General features: G+C 49.8%; 2 protein-coding genes across 2 annotated transcripts; both read right to left on the bottom strand.

Annotated features, from left to right (window-relative positions):
• Positions 1–1,606: 1,606 nt before the first annotated feature.
• HOXC12 (homeobox C12) lies at positions 1,607–3,168 on the bottom strand. Its single transcript, XM_066365857.1, has 2 exons — positions 2,568–3,168; positions 1,607–1,845 (listed from the first exon to the last, which is right to left on the bottom strand). The coding sequence occupies exons 1-2, from the start codon at positions 3,166–3,168 to the stop codon at positions 1,607–1,609; spliced, it is 840 nt and encodes a 279-aa protein (XP_066221954.1).
• A 9,455-nt stretch (positions 3,169–12,623) lies between these two features.
• Positions 12,624–19,725, bottom strand: HOXC13 (homeobox C13). The gene is made up of 2 exons (XM_066365856.1): positions 18,996–19,725; positions 12,624–13,100 (listed from the first exon to the last, which is right to left on the bottom strand). The coding sequence occupies exons 1-2, from the start codon at positions 19,723–19,725 to the stop codon at positions 12,844–12,846; spliced, it is 987 nt and encodes a 328-aa protein (XP_066221953.1). The 3' UTR covers positions 12,624–12,843.
• Between the last annotated feature and the right edge of the window lie 849 nt (positions 19,726–20,574).

Here is a 20,574-nt window from a genome sequence, read left to right as displayed (position 1 = left end):
TACAGGGACTTGTAGCTGTGTTCTGAAGGAGGTGGGAGGGACTTTGTGGATTGCCTTTCAAGGGTGTGTTAGGGGAGACTCTTCCCAGGCAAGAAGAACTCCAAGCTAGCAGCCCATTTTTACACTTTCAGGCTGGGCTGAACTCCCATCAGTCCCTTGCTCCTAGCAAGGGTGGGTCAGCAAATGGGAGGATGGGGAACTCTCATTCAGAGGGATAAAAACTGTGTATGGGAAGGCAGGTGAGCTCCTTTACTTCTTTCTTCTAAGCCAGCCTAAGCTGGGGCTGGGTCCTGAAGGGAGCTGTGAATAAAAAGGTTCTCCACTGGGGAAACCACTCTCTGATCTCCAAACAGTTCTGGAGATGTGCTCCTCCCTCTGCTCTGTTCCTTGTACCTGAAGGCTTGAAGCCCGGTGGCAGAGGCACCAAATTCTGAGACAAAGGGCCTCCTTTGGGAGAGGGTGGAGTGCGAAACAGAAAGGAGTTGAGTGGGGGCTGCAGTGCCCCCCCTTCATTGTCACTAGCCTGGAAAGCCGAGGCTGAGCGCGGCCACTGGGGCTGGTAGCCACTTTAGGGATGGGTTGTTCTCCAGCCTCGTAAATTATGCCGGTCCAGCCTCTGGCCGGCCATGACCGTGAACGCTAGTGGAGAAGGGAGGAGAATCAGCGGAGGCATAGGATGCCAGAAACTCTCCCACCAACCAACGCACGCATGTTAGGAACCCCTTTCACAGAATCTTGGGTTTCCCAAAGGGCCAGGTGGGGTTCCCTAGAGTGGCTACCTAGAGTGGCTATTGAACCGAAGGCTTCATCCACTTAGCTCTCAATTCTCTGCTTGTGGTTCCAGTCTGCTGCCGTCTACGTGGCAGGAAGAGAGAGGGTGGCAGCACACCTGTAGGCAAATGGGCTAGCAGAAGGCTCAGGAGAGGGCTGGGGACAAGGAGATGTTTGGGCAGCTTGCCCTTGAGGGGACATAAACCTGTGATCATCTTGTCCAGAGCCGGGTCTGCCAAACGTTCCCAGACCCTGCAGACTTAGGCATTGCTGATCATTTTGTTTTCCTAAACTGCACTTCCTCTTGCCTTTCACCACTTTCTCCTGCCCTCCCAGAGCTACCCTGTCCCCCTCCACTCTCTCTGATTATCTCCACCCTTGCTCTCTCCTCTCAGCGTCTCCTAACTCCAACAACAGCGAGTTTGGGCAGACTTGTTTCCACTGTCCCCATCCTTGCCTACTCCTGCAGGCAAACAGGAGACCACAAAAGAAAAGTGATGGGAGTGGTGCCTAGGTCTTTAGCAAGAGGTTCAATGCCCCAGTTTGGTTCACAACAGCCCTCCCCAGTGCCTCAGCCTTCCCTGTCCCTATCACTGGCCTGCAGCTGCAGGCTTCTTCTCTCCCTGGCTAGGTTCTTTGCTTCTCTCTGGGGCCTGGCAGGGCCTGCTGGGGATATGTGGGAGGGGACCACGAACAAAACAGACAAGAAGACATCCAGAGAGAGCCTGCCAGAGATGTCTGGCATTCTAAGCAGGGACTGTGTCCTAGGTAGAGCCCCCTCTTGCTTTCTGCCAGAGACAGGCTCAGTCTGGGGCTGGCTCCCTTGTTTTTCTCCCTAAAAGAAGGAGAGAGCTTGCTCCCTCAACAGAAGTCTTTTCTTTTTCATTCTCCGGTTCTGAAACCAGATCTTGACCTGCTGGTCACTAAGATTCAAGCGGTCTGAGAGTTCCCTCCGGCGCTGCCGTGTGATGAACTCGTTCACGAGAAACTCGCCCTCCAGCTCCGCCAGCTGCAGCTTCGAATAGGGCTTGCGCTTCTTCCGCGAGCGGCTGTGGATCGGGTACCAGGGCGTGCCTGGGTGGAGATGAACCAGCAAGGTTGGCTAGAGGACCAAGAGGTGACAAGCCCAATGCCTTTGGTCCTTCCCTAGTCCCATTCACCTTGCCCTGATGTCCAACCCCAAGCCCTTCCTCTTCTGTCTCTTATCTTCTGCACAGGGCCACATTCTCACCAACTCTCATCCTTCATCATTCTCTTTTTCCTCTTTCACTTCTTTTCCTTGCCTCCCCAAACTCTAACTCCCACTGCAGTATCCCTGACCTTTCTATGTTCCTATCCCCTTACTTCTCCCTAAATCTCTTTTCCAGGGTATCCTGGCGGAGTGGCAAGAGTAAACCGCATCCACTGGTGTTTTTTTTTTTTTTTTTTTTTTTTTAAAGTAGGCAATTTGGCTGTGGGAAAGCAGAGATAGAGACCCTGAGAGAGCAAGGACCAAGCTCTAGGTCTCCATCTTTCCACCCCTAGTGCTGGGGAAGTTTCCGTCAGAATCCCCCTTCTCCGAAGCTCCCTGTCCCCTCCAGCCACAAACTGATGAAAGATAAAGAGAATCCCTTCAGTTCTTTTATGGGGATATTTACATGTTTATAGGGCTTCCCCAACCCCCGTATCTTTTTAAAAGATGCGCTTCCTCACCACACATTCTATCACCCCAGGCAGCCCTAGCTCAGTCCTAACCTGCCCGCCCTGGTAAGACGGCTTTCCTTGAGTGCGTCTCAGGAGTGAGCCTGGGTGCTTACCGCTGGACGAGAGCCCGCCACCGGGGTTTAAAGGTGATATCAAGCTGCTGGGGTCGCCGGTGCTCTTGTTGCCCTCGTTGAGCAGGGAGGAACTGGAGTCGGATTCCAGAGACTGGCACGAGGGCGGATCGTGCGGGGGTCCCGCGCCACCGTCGCCACCACCGCCTGTCGCGTAGTCGTACTTGAACCCGAGCGCAGGTGGCCCGGATGGCTCTAGCGGCAGCAGCGCTGCTCCGGACCCAACTCCTGGGCCCAGGTCGCGCCCGCGCTCCTCACGCTTCAGGCCCCCGCCGCCACCCTCCGCGCACGGCTCACGGTAATAACCCTTGCTGTCCTCAACGCGCGCCAACTCGCACGTGCGGCCAAAGGGCGGGTTGAGCGACACTGGGCTGCCAAGATAGGGCTGCGGATAGCCATTGCACGGCTCCGCTGACGGCCAGGGCAGCGAGCACACGTTGTCGCGGCGCGGGTAAGACAGCGAAGGCAACCCGGGCAGCTGCGCCCCAGACGCACGGAAGTTGGGGAAGTAGAAAGTGTCTCCCGTGTGGATGTTCACCAGCGGCCCAACAAACCCGGGATTCAGGAGATTATGCTCGCCCATTTCCGCGGGGTCCGACCGGCAGCTTCTACTTTATTGCTATCTGACATTAAACATAGTTAAACCTGTACCGGCCACCCATTGGCCATCCAGCTCACGTGGGCACGGCCGCGAGGGGTATGGGTGGGGACAGCGAATCCCTCCACCCCGTACCAACTCCAGTTCCCTCTTCCTTTTAATATGGGGGGGGGGGGGAGAAACGCAGGAGCAGATTTATTCGCTGGCTTCTGTTTTTTGTTTTGTTTTGGTTATTTTTATCATATAAAATCTAACGCAGAAAGTGAGGCAATACCGAACACGGGGCAAGAGGAAAAAAGCCACACCAGAAATACCTGCACATGTACATGTTTGTACTCTGCACCCCGCAACCCCCCAGATGTATTATCTTCTCGCCAACAGCTGGCCGAGCACAGCTCGTTTCTCTGTAATTAGCTCCTTTATTAACTAAAACCGTTGGAATTTACAGTATCTCCCCAATAAATTACTATTAGATATTGTGTCATATAAAGTTTACTGGCTGTTTAAGGAGACAGATGAGCCCTTTGGCTCGAGGTTTATTTACAGTAGAGGCGAGGTGGGTATAAAGACAGATTTTCCTGCTACTATCTCTCCCAGCACTGTGGCTGCTGCCCTTCTCTTCTTCAGTTCTTTCTCCTCAGGAATTTGGAGAGACATCTGGAGCCCTTTCCTCCAGGAGGGATTTAGGGAGAATTATTAATGTAGGTCCCTCCCTAAGCTGGGAGCTACCCCAGTCTCATACCGCCACTCAACCACTAAAGATGGGATGCAGAGGGAGCAGGAAAAGGAGGCACCTATTAATAGATCAGTGGGAACCTGCCCGCCTGCTCTTGAAAATCTGGAGGCTCAGACCACTCTTCACTGTGACTCTTCGGGTCACAGGGACTTCTGGGGGTTCTCTCATATTCTTTGCAGCAAGGGTCTCTGGTCCCTCAATAAAGTTCCTGTCTCCCGCTGCAGAGAAGCTACTAACACCCCCTAATCAGTCCAATCTACCGCTGGGACCATCAGGGAGTGGCGCCGAGTCCAGTAGGTGTGCTGGAAGTGAGGGAATAAACTGCAGAGAATTGTCTTGTTGGGGGATTGAAATTATATTTGTGGTGCTAACCTCAGCAGCTCCTTCCGAAGAAGGCTGAGAACCCAACGCTGGCCATTGGCAAGATTCACCAACGTCTGAAAACAACAATCCGATTTTAACTAAGTCCACGGAACACAGTCAAGTGAATTAAAATGAAAAAACAATACAAAACCCTTTAAAACTAGGTGTATTCTACCGGGCTCTAGAGAACAAAATAATCGTATTTCTATGCGATTATTGCGGGCTCCTATCCAATGCCCGATTTTGAGTAATATAAGGTAAGGTAAACAGTTCGGAAAACGTCTCAATATGAGAAAACACCAGAGATTTATAGAAAATTAGAGAAACTAAGAGTACGAGAAAATATGGGAGGGGGAAAAACATGTAGGTAAAAGATAAATATCTGAGCACGAGTCAGAGAAGACCGAAGGAAAAGAAAGAATCTTAGCTTCCCTTTCCTTTTTCTCCTTCCAGGACGCCTCAGAGAGACGCAGATTCTTAGAATTCCACAGCTCTCGGCGATTTCATATCTCAAGCCTTAGCTGCTCACTCCGACATAACTGTCCGCGCAGGCGTCTCCCAGCCCAGCCACAGTTCGAAGCTCAGCGCCGCACCTCGACCCGCTTCCCCTTCCCCGACCTGGCCCGCCAGACTGCCAAGCCAGGTTCCTCCCGCCCCTAGGAACCCTCGGGGCCCAACTGGCCAGAACCTAGGCCAAGCGGAGGGATGCTCACGCAGTCACCTCCTGTGAGAACCGCGAGAGCAGGGCAGAGAGGGGGCAAGAGACCGCCTGGACTGGCTTTTGGTGACTAATTGATTAAGGGTCACAGGACTGCAGAGAGCCGCATCCCTCCGCTGCAAATCCCACGTCATAGCACCTCTAACATATTTATGCATCGTTTTCCATGAGCGCCACTGAAATTTTAATTTTAAAAAATTTATATAGGGGTTATTTTGTTCATAAAGCTCAACAGGGGTGATTTTAATATTGTCGTTTTCGATCAGAACATCGCGCAGGCGCGAGGTCTGCAGCCCTCCAGGCTCAGCCTCTATTGTTGGTGCGAGAAATGTCGAGCTGAGCTTTGCCGAATAATCGATCACTAGTTCTTGTGAGGTGGAGGCTTCTCGCCCTTCTTTTTTCCTTCCAGATGACTGCAGTCTCCTAGAAAGAGGACGCCAGGAGGAAGGTCTCAGCCTCTCCTCATCCCTCCCTGCGTTGAAAATCTCAGGCCCAGAGCTCAGCTTGCTGCCCTTCAGCCAGGCCCTCGAGCACACAGAGCAGCGGCCACAGGGCGGCAGATGCAACGCCGGGAAAATGAGGATCGAGTGAAGTAAGTCCTCACTCTCACTCAGTTTCTATCAGTCTAATTCTGTCCCATCAAAAAAGGCCATTTTCCCAAGTATGGACTCTGTGGACATCGGCACACGCATACACTCCTCTTTCTTCTGTGCTTCCGACTCTGAGTCCTACCAAAAACCATCAGCAAAATTTGCAACCCAGTGTACTTTTCCTCGGAGCCCAGTGTAAACCTACCGGGTTTTCAGGACCCGAGTGAGGAACCAGGCAATTTAAGAGCCCAGCCTCCTCTTGCACCACGGCGGTTCTCTTTTCCTGTAAGGCACCCGCTCCACAGTGTCCCTTCCTTAACTGGACTCGGACCAACAGTCGCCAGAGGGCCGCTCTCAGCCTGGGTCCCCGGGGTCGGCGGGAGGCTCGGGTGCAAAGCTTCAAGTCTAAATCAGTCTGAGCAAGAGCTGCTCGCCCGGAGCCCACTGGGGCTGGATGAGACTGGGAAGGTCTCGCAGCCCAAAGCGCTGCTTAGCCTAGTCTACACCACGGCTTTAATCTGCCCACACCTCGCAGCCCTCATATAAAACTGTAATTGGCCAGGGACCCGTGCTCTGGAACTGCGGAGCGATGTGTGCGTCCGCTCTCCTACACGTTCATCAAATGGCACGGTTAGAGGCGGCGGCCTGCTTGCTGGCGCTTGGGCCGCGGGTTCCTGCTGCAGCTGGCCTGGTCAACCATACCCCGCTCATTAACTCAGGGGTCAGTTAAAACTGAAGGCTAGCATGAGGTCCAAGTCTTTTCCTTGAACACTCGTGGAGCCCCTCATCCTTTCGCGCACCCACCAGATGGACGCCCTGCCTGCTCTCCCGCACCCTCTACGCCTGAGCCTCCACCCTCCCGTATCTTCGCGGCCTCCTCGCGGGGCCTCTAGTCACCGCCTCCGCTGAGCCAGGAGAAAGGATTTAAGTATAAAATCTACGCCGGCTCTGGTGGCAGGGGCACAGTGGCAGCGGTAGGCTTAGGCCACCGCGGAGCAGCTGTGAGTGGTTGTATTTGGGCTTCCCCGCCAACCCGACGTCGGAATTATTCTGCACGGTGGCGCATTCTTCCCTGTCAGTAGAGAGGCTGCGGTGGCCCAGTTCAAGGTCGCCGTCTAGTTTGTAGAAAGTGGTTCTGCCGCGTGTGCAAATAAGGCAGAGCCTCGGCCCTGGAAGGGGTGCAGGCACAGGAGCTTTCGGGATTAAGACAAGACTGAAAGGTGGAGGTAGGGGTTCAGTCTCCTCTGTCTTTGCTTCACTAGCTCCTCCAGGGGTCGGAGCCCACCTGGTGCCCAGGCCTCCCTCCAGGAGCCCAGGGCTTAAACAAGAAAATAGGGAGCCCCCTTCTTCAGTGTTAACTTCTAAAGACATGCAGCCCCGGGGGGGGGTGCTCCGGGGGAGCTCGGGGGGGGTATGTGTTAGGGAAGCCTTGGGTGGGAGTGCTCAGCAGGCTTTCAGGCTCAAGCAAACAACCTGGGGTCAGCATCGTCTTTACCTCCTCCAATTCTGCGGCTCCTCTGAGCTCCCTCTCACCTAAAGACCCCAGCCCAATTGCCACTCAAGAAATGGAAAATGGGGGAGGAGTCCCAGGCGGGAAAATATGGGAAGCCATTTCTCCATCCCTCACCTGAGCACCCCTAAACGAGCCACGTGCCCCCATTTTCTCTGTCCTTTCGGCGCGCTAATAGTTAAATAGTTTCGCAGCCCTGACAATTTCCCCCTCCGCCAGCAGAGGATCTCCTCCGCCTAGTGAATTGCTGAGTGTCAAGAAAGGTGTGGGGACCAAATTAAAAAAATTTTTTTTTCTTTAAACACTCTCATCAAACGCCACACCCACAACCACTTGCAAGTATCTGGAAGTCCCGGGTGGAGGGGCAGGTCTTTAAACCTCGAAGTTCCGTCTGAGGTGAAGACTACCCCCAGTGCCCACTGCACCACAGCCAGTGGCTCAGTGTGACCAGGATTTGCGTCCAGCCTAGCTCTGGGGAGCGGCTAGGTCTGCTTGGGGTCTGCTCTGCCCAGCTACCCAAAAGCTTCCAAAGCCAAGCCCTCAGTGCGGGGTGGGAAGCGTGGTCGGATTGGAGTAGGAGGACAACAGGCCCAGCAGGCTGGTAGTGGTGAGAGGATGGACTGAAAGGCGGGATTCACTTACCTTCGGAGACAGGAGAGGTTCAGAAGCGTGTGAGGTGGGAGTTCTCGGCCTCTAGAAAACCTCTGGATACCCCCTCCCCAAGGTCGCCCTCAAGCCAAGCCGAGGTAGCAGAGGAGGGCGGGGCGGAGGAGGCGGAGGGAGCGGCCAGCGGTAGGCGCACGGGAGCTGAGTTGCAGCGGCGCATCTCTGGAGAGGCCGCCTTTTATGGGCGTTATTAGAGCCCCAGTCTAGACTGGAGACGACACCTCCTCTGTGTGTAAACAGAAGCGGCGGGCTCTGGCGGGAAGGTGGGTGGCACTGTCAAGGGGTCTAGCAGCCCTCCCCTTCTCAGGCCACCGGAAGATCAAGGCCTTTTCCACCCTCCCCCTTTCTCTGTCCTCTTTGTGATGTCAAGGTCAGAAAGGCCTAGTCACGGTCAAGGCTAAAAGAGGAAGGGTCTGGTTGGTGGCGGAAAGGCTCTGGCCCCCTCCTTTTCCCAGAAGCCCCTTGCTCCCCAGGGCCCATCAGTCCTCCATCAGCGCAGGTCTAGATACACAACTGATCCAGCTGTTGGGGTTTTTTGAGGGGTGAGCTCTCAACACCATCCAAGTTGGACCCAGCTGGATCCTAGAGTGAGGTGTTCTCTTTCAAACAGAGGGGGCTGCCAGTGTCCCCAGCTCCAATGCTATGAGCAATGGAGAATGTCCTAGAGGCTGTCCCTGCTTTATGCCCTCACTGCTGACCCAGCTGTCTGTGGATCAGCCCCAAGAGAGGTTTGTCTGAAGATAGTCATGGAGGGGTCTCCCGCAGTCAGTACTTACTCCCTCAGGTGGGCTCTTAGCCACAGAACTATCAGCTGGAAGGACTAGTCTGCTAGCCTTAGGTCTGGGGACAAAGATATGGGTGGGGAAGGGTTTTGCTCCCAAGCTCAGGAAAAGACATGACTAAGCCCTTCCTGGCAGCCCAGTAGAGTGACCTCCAATTGGAGACTCCTGTGAGGCTCTAGCCCATCGGGGTTCCCCAGTCCCAACCTGGTGAGGCATGAGGAGTAGAAGGTGCCATCAGATCATGAGAAAGACAAAAGCACACACAGGCAGTAAATACTAAGGAAATTGTCCATTGGTTACAGACTCTAAGCGCTTGCAGGCACACACACACACACACACACACACCTTCAGAAGTATGTCTCACAGAGTCCCCAATGGGAATGCCAATGCTTGAAATATGGAAAGGTAAGAGACCAACATGATCAGGAAAAGAATAATACATTTTCCCAATTTTGCTTTCCCAGGATGCGCAGTTACCTGTCTCACACAGGAGCTTCCATTCTCATGCTTACTTATTCTTGTGGTAGGGGCATCTTTAAAACTGATCCAGGCATAACAGTTCTCCAAATTCATCTAGGCATATTGAATCTATAGTATAAGAGGGTCCTAAACAACCTGGCACACTAGGACTCATAGAGACTTCATCTTTTGCCTGGTTCACCAAGATCCCAATGCAACCCCAATGAGCTTGCATAAGCTTTCTCTTTCTCTTTTCCATCACCCTCTCTGGGGCCTTAGTGCCCATTACCTCTGTATGTAGGAATATTCACTCATTTGACTATGAGGGTGTGTGTGTGTGTGTGTGTGTGTGTGTGTGTGTGTGTGCAGAAGTGAAGGGACCCCTCTGAGAAGCGTAGACTTCTCTTTCCCCCAAGTCTCCAACTTCCATTGTGTCTACATTCCATGCAGTGAAACTACCCAATGCACCCTCAAGGCAAGAAGGGTGGGGGCTCATATCAAGAGAGCTCCAGATCTCTTAACTACTCATTTCATTTTTCTTACCAAATGTATATTTAATCTTCAACTCTTTTTATCTCAGGGAAGATTCTTGTTTGGGGGAGAGGTTAGGGTATGAATGGGAAGAAAAAAGAAAGATGGAATTAAGAATGAACTTTAGTCTGACCTGTGGTGGCAAAGAGTTGACCTGGAATGCTGAGGTCTCTGGTTTGAAACCCTGGGCTTGGCTGGTCAAGGCACATGCAGGAAGCAACTGCTGCAAGTTGATGCCTCCTGCCCTTTCCCTCCCCCCTTTCTCTCTGTCTCTAAAGATCCATAAATAAATTTTTTAAAAAAGGAATGAACTTTATTCCTGGGAGATTCACTTATCCCCTCCTAAATCTCTACTTTCCAGCATATGATTCTTTGATAGTTAACCCAGAGTTGAAATAAAGTTGAACAGGACTGGCACCACATCAGTAGCAAAGCCTCCACAGATGGTGAATTCTGAGATGGTCTCTCAGACCGTGTGTGTGCACATGTACATGCATGTTTCTCCCCCAGAAACATTCATTTAAATAAAATGTTTAAAACTTCAATCATCAGTTAAAGGGAGACCAAAGAACTTTAATTTCCAACCCAATACCTCCAGTCTTTCTATGTCTTAGGAGAAGAAAAAATATATATAAATAAAAATTACTGCAGTAAAGATTTAATCCAAGATAACATTGTTTCAGGTTATATTGCTTTAAAAAAGTCTCTTCACCTGATAATTTGACAATCTCATTAACTCTGCCAGATAGGGAGATAGACGTGGACTGACTTGACAGAAAAAACAAATTAGTGGCAGTCTATACGGCTCCAGACTACTTAGAAGACTAAGATTCCCAGAAATGTTGGAGAATAAAAGTGGGGTTGGTTTAGTGAACTGAGGGTGCAAGGGATCCTAGCAGCCTGACCTCTCTACATAAATTGATGGGTGTGGGGGGGTGCAGCCTGAAAATGCTGAGCAGGAGTAGCTGTGCAGACCTTTCCCTAGCCCCAGCCCTGAACTGGCTGAAGGGATTTGGGATTTTTTGGAGACACTAGGGCCTTGGGGCCTAAGTTTGGCTCCCAGCTGCTGCCACCGTTGCCACCATTACAGCATTCAGCTCCAGCGCCCAGATCCAGATCTGAGCCCCAACTACTAACAGAAGTGAATGACAACCTACTTGTCTCACTCACCTGCTCCAGGCCTTTTCAGTCACTGATTATGCCCTTTTCTCCACAACATACACTCATCTATTTAGGCATTGGGATGGGAAGGAGTTTTCTTCTGTTTATATTGTTTCAACTACTGAAATTTAAAAAAACTTAAGTGGAGCAAAATATAAATCAGGGATCTTCCAAACTGGGGGTGATGGCTATACTTTTCTATTGTCCATTCTGGCTGAGTCAGGGTATCAGAAACTTCTCTGAAGAGCCAATGGACAGAAGGGGCAATATAATCAAGGCAAAAAAATTTTTTTTATTTTAAAAACAAGTTTGTGGGTTTTTCTTTTTGTATTCAATTCAATACATTGTCATTCAGACATCACAATACTATATACAGATAGACATTCTTAAAAGCCTATTTCCGATGAACATTTCAAAAGAACACTGTTTTGTAATGCGCCAGTGGGAGAAGGCAAGGAGGCCCCCTAGCACCAAGTTGGCCTTTGAGGAGGGAAATGTTAGGCAGCATCTACATTAGCTGGCTATATGGGGGCCATTATTTTGGCCTGCTGAAAGAAAACTGCTTTCCTCTGGACAATCTGTACAAGTGAAAGTGTGAGGTCTCTGTCCTCGACTATTGCTTTTTTTTTTTTTTTTTTTTTTTTTACAGAGACAAAGAGTGAGTCAGAGAGAGGGATAGACAGACAGGAACGAAGAGAGATGAGAAGCATCAATCATTAGTTTTTTATTGCGCGTTGCAACACCTTAGTTGTTCATTGATTGCTTTCTCATATGTGCCTTGACCGCGGGCCTTCAGCAGACCGAGTAACCCCTTACTGGAGCCAGCAATCTTGGGTTCAAGCTGGTGGGCTTTTTGCTCAAACCAGATGAGCCCGCGTTCAAGCTGGCGACCTCGAGGTCTCGAACCCGGGTCCTCTGCATCCCAGTCCAACGCTCTATCCATTGCGCCACCTCCTGGTCAGACAACTATTGCTTATTGATGTGATGGAGAAGTGACTAGAAATGGACTCTGGTGGGAGAACCACTCTCTATCCCTTGGTCTTTTGTAAAAAAGAGAGAGAGACAGAGAGAGAGAGAGAGAAAGAAAGGAAGAAAGGAAGGAAGGAAGGAAGGAAGGAAGGAAGGAAGGAAGGAAGGAAGGAAGGAAGGAAGGAAAAGAAAGAAAAGGAAAAAAAAAGAAAGAGAAAGAAAAAAAAGAGATAAGAAAGAAAGATCTGTATCTTTGTCTGACCTTATCTCCAGGAGGGAGAGAGAGAAAGTGAGAGGGAAAGAAGAACAAGAACAAGGACAAAAAGATAGAGGAGAAGGAGGAGATAAAAAGTATTTAGAAGCAAAAAAATTAAAAAAGTATTTAGAAGCATGGTTGAGCTTCTTCTGTTCTTGGATTTCTGCGTGTTGGCTGGGAGAGCAGAACAGAGGAGGCAGTAGGGCTGAAGGCAGCTCCTGAGAAATTCAGTTTCTTGTTTGAGGTGCGTGGGCAGGTGGCTCCTAGGCCAATTCCAGCTTTTGTTGAAACAGATAGGAAAGAAAGAAAACCTATACGCTGCCTGTAATCCAATCACGATGCCAGATCCCTAATAATTATCATTAATATTAATACGACTTTTAAAATATGCATAGAAAGTCTTAACTGGAAATTCTTGCCTAAGTAAGGGGTGCAGGAGGGACAAGGGAGCAGGGGAAGAACTAGGCTCCCAGGTTCTGTACAGAGGCTGAGGACGCACTCACAGGAGGGCCGTCTAACTGCCCTGGAAAGGGAGGAGGCGAGAAAGGGAGGAGGCGAGAATGGGGTCATTGGGGATTCCACAACCTGGCTTTGGTTGGAATGATGGGGCTTTTTGCTGCCACTCGGCTTTCTGGCATGGAGAGGGGTGAGTGTGAGGGGGAGTAAGGGCCTGGGGACTTGCTCCCACAGCCCACCAGAGCCCACCTCCAAAGCTGTTGAGGCCCTGGAGGCCCCATTTGGATGGGAGTGAGGGTTGAGGATAGGGCGGGGAGTAGAGGGCGGCAGAGCACGCCCTTGGATACTCTCTGTCTCCCGGCTGAGGGCGGTTCCTCTTTCTTGTTAACATTAAATATTCGAGGGTTCGGTTATGGTACAAAGTGGCAACATAAATAGAGGCGTAAAGTGGCCCGGTAGACTGTCAGGTGGAGTGGAGATGAGGTGTTTTCGATTTGCTGACCACTTTCTTCTCTTTGACTCGCCGGTTCTGGAACCAGATGGTGACCTGGCGCTCCGAGAGGTTCGTGGTGGCGGAGATGCGCCGGCGCTTCTCTTTGGTGATGAATTTACTGGCAGCGTACTCCTTCTCCAGCTCCTTCAGCTGCACCTTCGTGTAGGGGACGCGTTTCTTGCGCCCGCGCCTGTAGCTGCTCACCTCGGGCTGTACGGGAACCACATCTAGGGGCGAGAGAGAAGGCGGGTGGGCAACAAGTCAATCGCGCGCTGGACCCTGTAACTGGGATAGGGGCCCGATGCTGCACATTGGCTGCGGAGGCGTAAGGTTCTGGCAGGGACTCAGGGGAAGCCAGCGGATTGTCCCCAAATCCTTTGCATCTCTGTTTGTTTGTTTTTTTTGTTTTTTTTTGTTTTGTTTTGTTTTTTAATACAGGGACAGAGATAGAGTCAGAGAGAGGGATAGATAGGGACAGACAGACAAGAATGGAGAGATGAGAAGCATCAATCATCAGTTTTTCGTTTTGACACCTTAGTTGTTCATTGATTGCTTTCTCATATGTGCCTTGACCGTGGGCCTTCAGCAGACTGAATAACCCCTTGCTTGAGCCAGCGACCTTGGGCCCAAGCTGATGAGCTTTTTGCTCAAGCCAGATGAGCCCGCGCTCAAGCTGGCGACCTTAGGGTCTCGAACCTGAGTCCTCGGCATCCCAGTCCGACGCTCTATCCACTGCGCCACTGCCTGGTGAGGCGCATCTCTGTTAATAGCAAGGTTACGACTAAGGTGAGGCCTCTGGGGTATTCTTCTGGTTCATACTTTAAAGAAGGGGGTGCCAAAAACTCAATAATCAAGATAATTAATACAATGTTTTTTAAAAATCAAAATATATGCCAAAAAAATCCACAATGAGCAAAATATCAAAATTTTTAATAAACACGAGGCCAGTATTACTGATTTTTACTTTTGCTTCAGGCTAAAGTATGGCTCAGCACAGGCACAGCATTTGTCACTAGAATCTTTGTGCCCAAACCACCAGATCTCTTTGGACACAGACCACCAAGTGACTACTCCCTGGCTCTGCACTAGGAATCTGAGGCCTGCACCAATAGATGGAAGTGTCAAGGTGAAGCCAGCCTGCTTGGGAGCCCATCATCTAGTAGTCCAATGTTACAAGACACTTAAGAGCAAGCATCGAAGGTGGGAGGCCTGGCCCTGAGATGTAGAGAATTGGTCCCTGGAAAGAAAGGGTACATGCCCCAGGGCCTCTCCACCTGAGGAGGCACCAGGGGAACCCTTCTTGGGGTAAAACCAGGTATTCACATAAGTCTATAAAAAGAACTCAATGCCCCCCTTCTCCACAAATGTCCACTCACCAAAACAGCAAATTCTGCTCTGCTCCAACCCCCTCTCCTCTCCATTCTTCCAAGGCTGAAGGAAACTGTCTTCAGCCCATGCAGGAATCATAACCCTAAATCCTAAACACCTTGTCATACTAACCACTAGTAGTTTTATTTCTTTATGCTCTGAAAATTTCACAGAAACTAAAAATAATAATTGTCATTTATATCCCCCTTCCACTCTACCCTTATCAACATCAATAAAAAGGTCATAACCACACTTTCAAGGGGAAGTGGGGAACTAGGGAGATTATCTAAATAACTGACCCCACAATTTTAAAAATGAAATTCTTAGACATCTTCGGGCAGAAGATAATGAAGAAGACTGAATATTTGAGGTTTCCCCTTCATTCTCACTGCTCTTTGAAAGTGTAGATATAGTCTGAAATGAAGACACAAAGTGCTTCCTGAAATGCTGTTCTCATTTTACCCTTATAAAATACCTTCCCTACACCCATTCCTATTGGGTCTGCTCTCTCCCGGAGCCTTTATCTACACAGGATGGGAGAGAAGAGGTCACAATCAAATGCAGTGAGGACAGAAAACGCTCAGGAAGAATATGGGAGAGAGGGGTTCCAATGGTCTGGTTTGGCTGTTTTCATGACGACAATTTCTCAGGAAAATTGTTGTACCTGTCACTTTTGTCTGCCTAGATATGAATAGGCCAAGGTTTTAGAAAAATCTGAAAAAACAAAACAATTTCACTTTAACAGAGCAGATCCTTTAGGTTAAAAATGAATTTCTTTTTTGGGGGGTACAAATAATTTTTTTTTAAAAACCCTCTCTGTTCTCAAATTTGTTTTACTCTTACAGATGTAACTATGACTCAGGAAACAGATTATCAGGGACAAGAATAAAACAGAGAAGGTAAGTAATGATATCATGAGAACACTGTGAGGTTTTCTCTTTGTTTATTTTAATCCTCAGAACATTTTTTCAGGCTTATTTTATTAAACCCATTTACAAAATCAGACTTTTGAGGCTCTGAGTGGGTAAAATAACTTAAGTGGCAGAGCCAGATTTTTGAACTCAACATAATGACACAGTAAGTTCTAAAATGGAAATAAGTCACTTGGTACAATCCAGCTTTAAAATACCTCCTTTTAAAACAAACAAAATAAAAACACCTCCTTTTTCTTGGAGAGCAAAATGGGCTAAAAGTGGAATTTGACTCCTGAATTAACCAGATAACTCTCCCTGGTTTTTTGCTCTACTTTCTATAAATGCTCACATTTGCCTACCCAATTTTGGGTCCCCTAAACTCCAACTCTAACTTTTCCAATGAAATGTAATCAATGTAACCCTAAAAATCAATTTTAAAAAACAAGCAATTGATTTAAACTAGTTATTTTTCTCTGTATATTGTCAAGGACTGATTTAGCCAAGTTTTTCATGGGTCAGACCAAACAGCTGGGTTTCTTTTTTAAGATCTCCTGGAGAAGTACCTTCAATCTTTCCTTCTCACATAAGTTCCCTTTTATTGTCTGCTGTTTTGTCTGAAAATGAAGTGGGATTTACAGATATGGAAACATCTGGAAGCTTAGATCTGGAATAATGTCTATATTACCTCAAGTAAGTAGGGGAGTTGGCTATTAATTTTTACAATCAATCCTTCCCTAATCTCCCTCCAGAGCATACACACACCCAAACACTTCATACTTGGGAACCTAATAGACACCTTTGAGGAACGAATAAAAATCAGATCAATGCTCAGCCATAGCTTTCTCTCAGGGGCCCTGTGTACAGGTTCCTACTTCCCACTCTTTCTTGCCCACTCACGCAATACAACAACAGGGCTCTGAAGAGGACCTTGCCCGGCTAGAAATCCTAGCTGCTCTTCTCAACCAAAACTCAAACGCTTGTCAGTAGGTACTTCCAATATGGCCCAAAGAACCTACTAATTCTTTTTCTCTTTTGCTTCTTCCCCTAATCTTATCTGTCTCTATTTCTTCCCATCCCTTTCTTTGCTGATCCTCTCTTGGAATTTCTGCCTGTGTCAAAAAAAAAAGAGCAATGAAGTGAGGATCTGTGTAATTGGAAGGTAGAAGCCACAACATATCTTGGGCCTAATTATTTGGATCTTTCTAAACAATTGCTTCATCTCCCACACCAACCCAGACTGCCATAGATGAGGTTTCTCAGAGCCAGAGGCACTGAAGAGAGACAGTAGTGTTTATGCCTAGATGCTGCAGAACAAACCGCAATTGCATAGACAGAGTTATCTGGAAATCTCACTACTTCTAAAAGATTTCTGTGTGGGTAGAAAGATGGAGGGCGTCTGAAGATCATTTGCTTTTCATCTGCCTTTTGCCTGGACCTCTGCACTTGCTGTTACACACCAGCCTGATTCTATTTCCACACAGGGAGTGTGTGAACACATAGCTCCTGAGACACATGGGGTTTTTATTAGATTTTATATCCATTTCCATGCCATAATTTGCATACTGTAATTTGCAAGTGTATTAAATCTCGATTGAGCTATATATATATTTTTTATTTCAAAGATTTTTCCCTAGGAGGCTGTGATCACAAATTATTTATTTTTAGCAGGATTTTTCTTGAGAATCTTTAAAAGGTATGTTTTGTTCAAAGATATTTCTGAGCTTCTCTCCAATCCTTATTGCACTCCACATGCATACACAGGGATGCCAGTGCAGCTCCTTCTCTTCATTTCTTCACATTGAGTTCATTGCCCATGGCTCTAGACCTGCACCTCTGCCAACAGTGAGCCTGGTGGGCAACAGCTTCCTGCCTTTTGGCCCTTTAGTATGGCCTATCAGCTCCTGCTGCTCAGGAATTCCTGCTAGATCCCCATCTCCTAAGGAGCATTCCATTTGAGTAAATTGGGAAATTATTTTTTTTAACATTTTTTATTCTTTTCTTTTTTTTAGAGAGGAGAGAGAGAGAGAGAGAGAGAGAGAGAGAGAGAAGGTGGGAAGGAGCAGGAAGAACCAACTCCCATATGTGCCTTAACCAGGCAAGCCCAGGGTTTTGAACTGGGCACCTCAGTGTCCAAGGTCAATGCCTCATCCACTGCGCCACCACAGGTCAGGCAAATTGGGGAATTAAAATGCCATCTCTCTCTACATGTGGATCACCTATAGTCTAGAAATGTGTTATTGTGCGTTTCATATTAGGTGGTTAATAATAGAAATCATATTATATAAAAATATTATAGCCAGTGCCAAATAGGTAATGCACGATATACCATGTACTAAAATTCTATCATCCTTAAATCTTCTTGCAGACAGAAATGGATTGCCCAGGGTGGGTCCCACTCTGGTATTCAGTTGTGTTATATTGAATAATCTCATAGTATTTACAAGATTTACAATGTTATTTGCTATACTTCCTAACATCATTCAGTGATATTTTCATCATTTGCCCTTGCCTCATTCCCAGATGCAGAGGAATTTCAGGCCCACCCTTAGGAGGTCTTCAGGTCTATACTTCCCAATGAAAATGTCCCTGGGCTCATATACAGAGCTGGGGAACCCTCTGGGCAGTATGGAGAGACATCTGTCACTGCTCTGGACCCCACAGGACCCCTGTGGACATCAGAAGGGAGCTAGTCAGCCCTCTCCCATTGAGCTCTATTTACAGTCAGAGCAGACTGAAGCTCTGGATTTGATAGACCCCTAATCCCGATTTCTCAGTGCAGTGCTACCTTCAAAGCTCCTGATGTGGTTTTTAAAACCTGGGACTGGTCTTTCCCCCCTATATGGCTTGCAAGATCCCCTTTTCAGAGATAGTCTCAGTTGGAGAAGGAACAAGATACTCACTGGTGAATTCCACATCTCTCCTATACATAGACAGACAAAACTGAGAGGTCCCAGCCTGGGCCTGGATCCCAGATCCTGCTAGAAAAGGTCTTCCCCCCCCCCCCCCACATCTCTCATCCTTACCCCCTCTCTGTGTGTCTGAGCATGGATAATGCTCTTTCTCTCCACATTTGAGGAGTTAGTGAAAACACCCACAGGATTTGAGGTCAGTATGCCAGAAAGGAAAAGAGAACATATCCAGGAGAGGGATGCAAACTCCCTTCTCTTCACATCCTCTCAAGAGAGATGTTTAGCTCTCTGCTCCTTTAACAATCAGGAAATTCATAGCCAAATATAGTAAATACATCAAGAAAAGAAAAGAAGAAGAAGAAAAAAAGAGAAGTATCTATATTTCTGTAGACTGGCAAATTGGAGCCTTATTTAAACAAACAAGCCAAAAAACCTGTCTAGAACCAGAATGATGTTGAAAACTCTGCCAAAGAAAATGTTTGGAGGTTCTTATTTTTTCCCACAGTTTTTCAATGGATTGGGGTTTTTTTTTTTTTGCTGGTGGTTGTGGATTCCAAGGATTCGAGGACCACCCCACCCCCATTCCTAGCCAGAAGCCGGCTTCGCCCGCCCCGCGGAGAGCCGCGCGTGAGACTGGAGCCGGCTGGGGGAGGAGGAGGTGAGCTACCGACTCAAGACCAGCCGGCGGCCCGGCGCTCGGGCGCCTATGATTGCTTCACTCTCAGCCGGGCAGCTTTGGGGAACGTGTCGGAGCAGATTTCTTCCCCGGCGCATTCCTCAGCGCAGCTCGCCCGGCCAGCTCCATCGGCAGCCCAGCAGAGCCGGCGCGCCGGGGCCAGACGGCGGGGGTGGCTGGGGCGCGGAGCCCCGGGGCAGGCTGGGCGGGGAGGGGTCCCTGGCGGCGGCCGCGGCGCTCGGGCCTCTTCCTTACCTGGAAAGGGAGACTTCCAGATGTGGGCGGACTGCGACTGCTCCTTGGAGCAGTACACCTGACTGTCCCAGCCGTTGGAGAGAGCCCAGTGCTGGTAGCCTTCGACGGGAATGAGCGCATCGTGTCGCGGCTCTGGGTGCCCGCTGATCCCAGGCACCACCGACACGTCCAGGTAGCCGGGCATCGCTTGGTAGGAGCTGGCGAAGCTGGGATAGAAGGCGAACTCCTTGGCTCTGGAGGACAAGTCGTCACCGGGCAGGGCGCCCGACGGCTCCGGATACTTATCGCCCGGGTGGTAGGCGCAAGGCTTTTGCTGCAGGTTCACATTGTGTGACAGGCGGCAGCCGTAGTAGCTACCACCAAACGGATAGCCATAGCCCAGGGTGGCGCTGGACGAGGTGGGGGGAGCCGGCGGAGGGGCGCACTGGCGCGCCGCCTCCGGGGTGGGGATGTCCGTGTAGACGGCGCCCTGAGGGGCTCCCAGGGGAGCCGGTGGGCGGCCCAGCACAGGGTGTGGAAGCAGGTCGCGGCAGTGGCTGGCCGGGCAGCTGCTGCCCAGCCCGTCCATGCTCGGGGCTTTGGCGGGGCTGGCTCCGCTGCAGCCGCCCCCTGCTCCGCCAGTGCTGCCGCCTCCCCCGCCCCCGCTGCTGCCGCTCTCAGCCACGCTGTCTTCATAGACGTACATAAGGCTCTCCGGCCAGCGCGGATGCAGGAGCAGCGAAGTCGTCATGACATGATCTGCTCGAGCTTTTTAAAAACTCCACTTGCCAGAGGCTGCGATCTAGGAGACACCTCGCTCTTTCCCCCTCCCCCATCCCTCCTCCTTTTCCTCCCCACCCTCCCCTCTCCTCCTTCTGGTGCTTCCACTCCCTCCCACATTCCTTTTGCGCATGCGGAGACACTTCATTGAGGAATCCGCCGGCTCCCTCCCGCCTCCTTCAGCGTCCCTCCTGCGCCCACGTGACCCGGCCGCCTCGAGGGACGCCCAAGACTTGTCTCCTGGGGTTCCCACCCCTCCAGGTGGGGCGGGACAAAGTGGAAAATCTCTCTTCTGATTGGCTCTTACAAGGGGCAAAGAGGGGGAGGAAGCTAGGAGATTTAAAGGCAGGGCAACGCCCCCTGTCAGGCCCCGAAGAGGAAGAGGCCGGGGAAAGGCTGAATTTGGCCGACTCAAAAGGGTCTGGAGAGACGGACAGTTCCCAGGCACCATCCCCTAAATTTAGCGTGTGTATGGGGGAGACATCCCTACCCCACCCCAAAAGATCGTTGTGACTAGATTGGGGCTTGGAGCTAAGGGTGAGGGAAAAACCCGGATTTCTTCCTTAATAAATGAAGAAACCAGAAAACAGGCGAAATTGCGCCAGCAGGGTGTGAGGAGCCCGGCTGTGGCCCAGGCTGACCCCTTAAATTCATGGCTGGCAAAACTCTGATAACTGCAAGGAGAGAGACTTTGATGCCGGGATGGTGTTTTCATTTCCTGCTTTCAGCCACTTACCCGAAAACCCCAGTTTTCTGAGAGGGACTCTGGGCTCCTTACTCGCAGGTCTTCCTCAAGTAGAGCAGAGAAGGCTAAGAAGAT

This window comes from Saccopteryx leptura, chromosome 2, assembly GCF_036850995.1.
Source record: "Saccopteryx leptura isolate mSacLep1 chromosome 2, mSacLep1_pri_phased_curated, whole genome shotgun sequence".
NCBI classification, from domain to species: domain Eukaryota; kingdom Metazoa; phylum Chordata; class Mammalia; order Chiroptera; family Emballonuridae; genus Saccopteryx; species Saccopteryx leptura.
Note: the sequence above shows the minus strand (reverse complement) of the source record. Positions and strands in the feature narration are given on the sequence as shown.

Excerpts from the sequence above, each read along its gene's own strand:
- HOXC13 (XM_066365856.1), bottom strand. The coding sequence starts at position 19,725 with ATGACGACTTCGCTGCTCCTGCATCCGCGCTGGCCGGAGAGCCTTATG. Across the intron at positions 13,101-18,995 it reads CTGGAAGTCTCCCTTTCCAG|ATGTGGTTCCCGTACAGCCC; the intron begins GTAAGGAAGAGG and ends TCTCGCCCCTAG.
- HOXC12 (XM_066365857.1), bottom strand. The coding sequence starts at position 3,168 with ATGGGCGAGCATAATCTCCTGAATCCCGGGTTTGTTGGGCCGCTGGTG. Across the intron at positions 1,846-2,567 it reads TGGCGGGCTCTCGTCCAGCG|GCACGCCCTGGTACCCGATC; the intron begins GTAAGCACCCAG and ends ATCTCCACCCAG.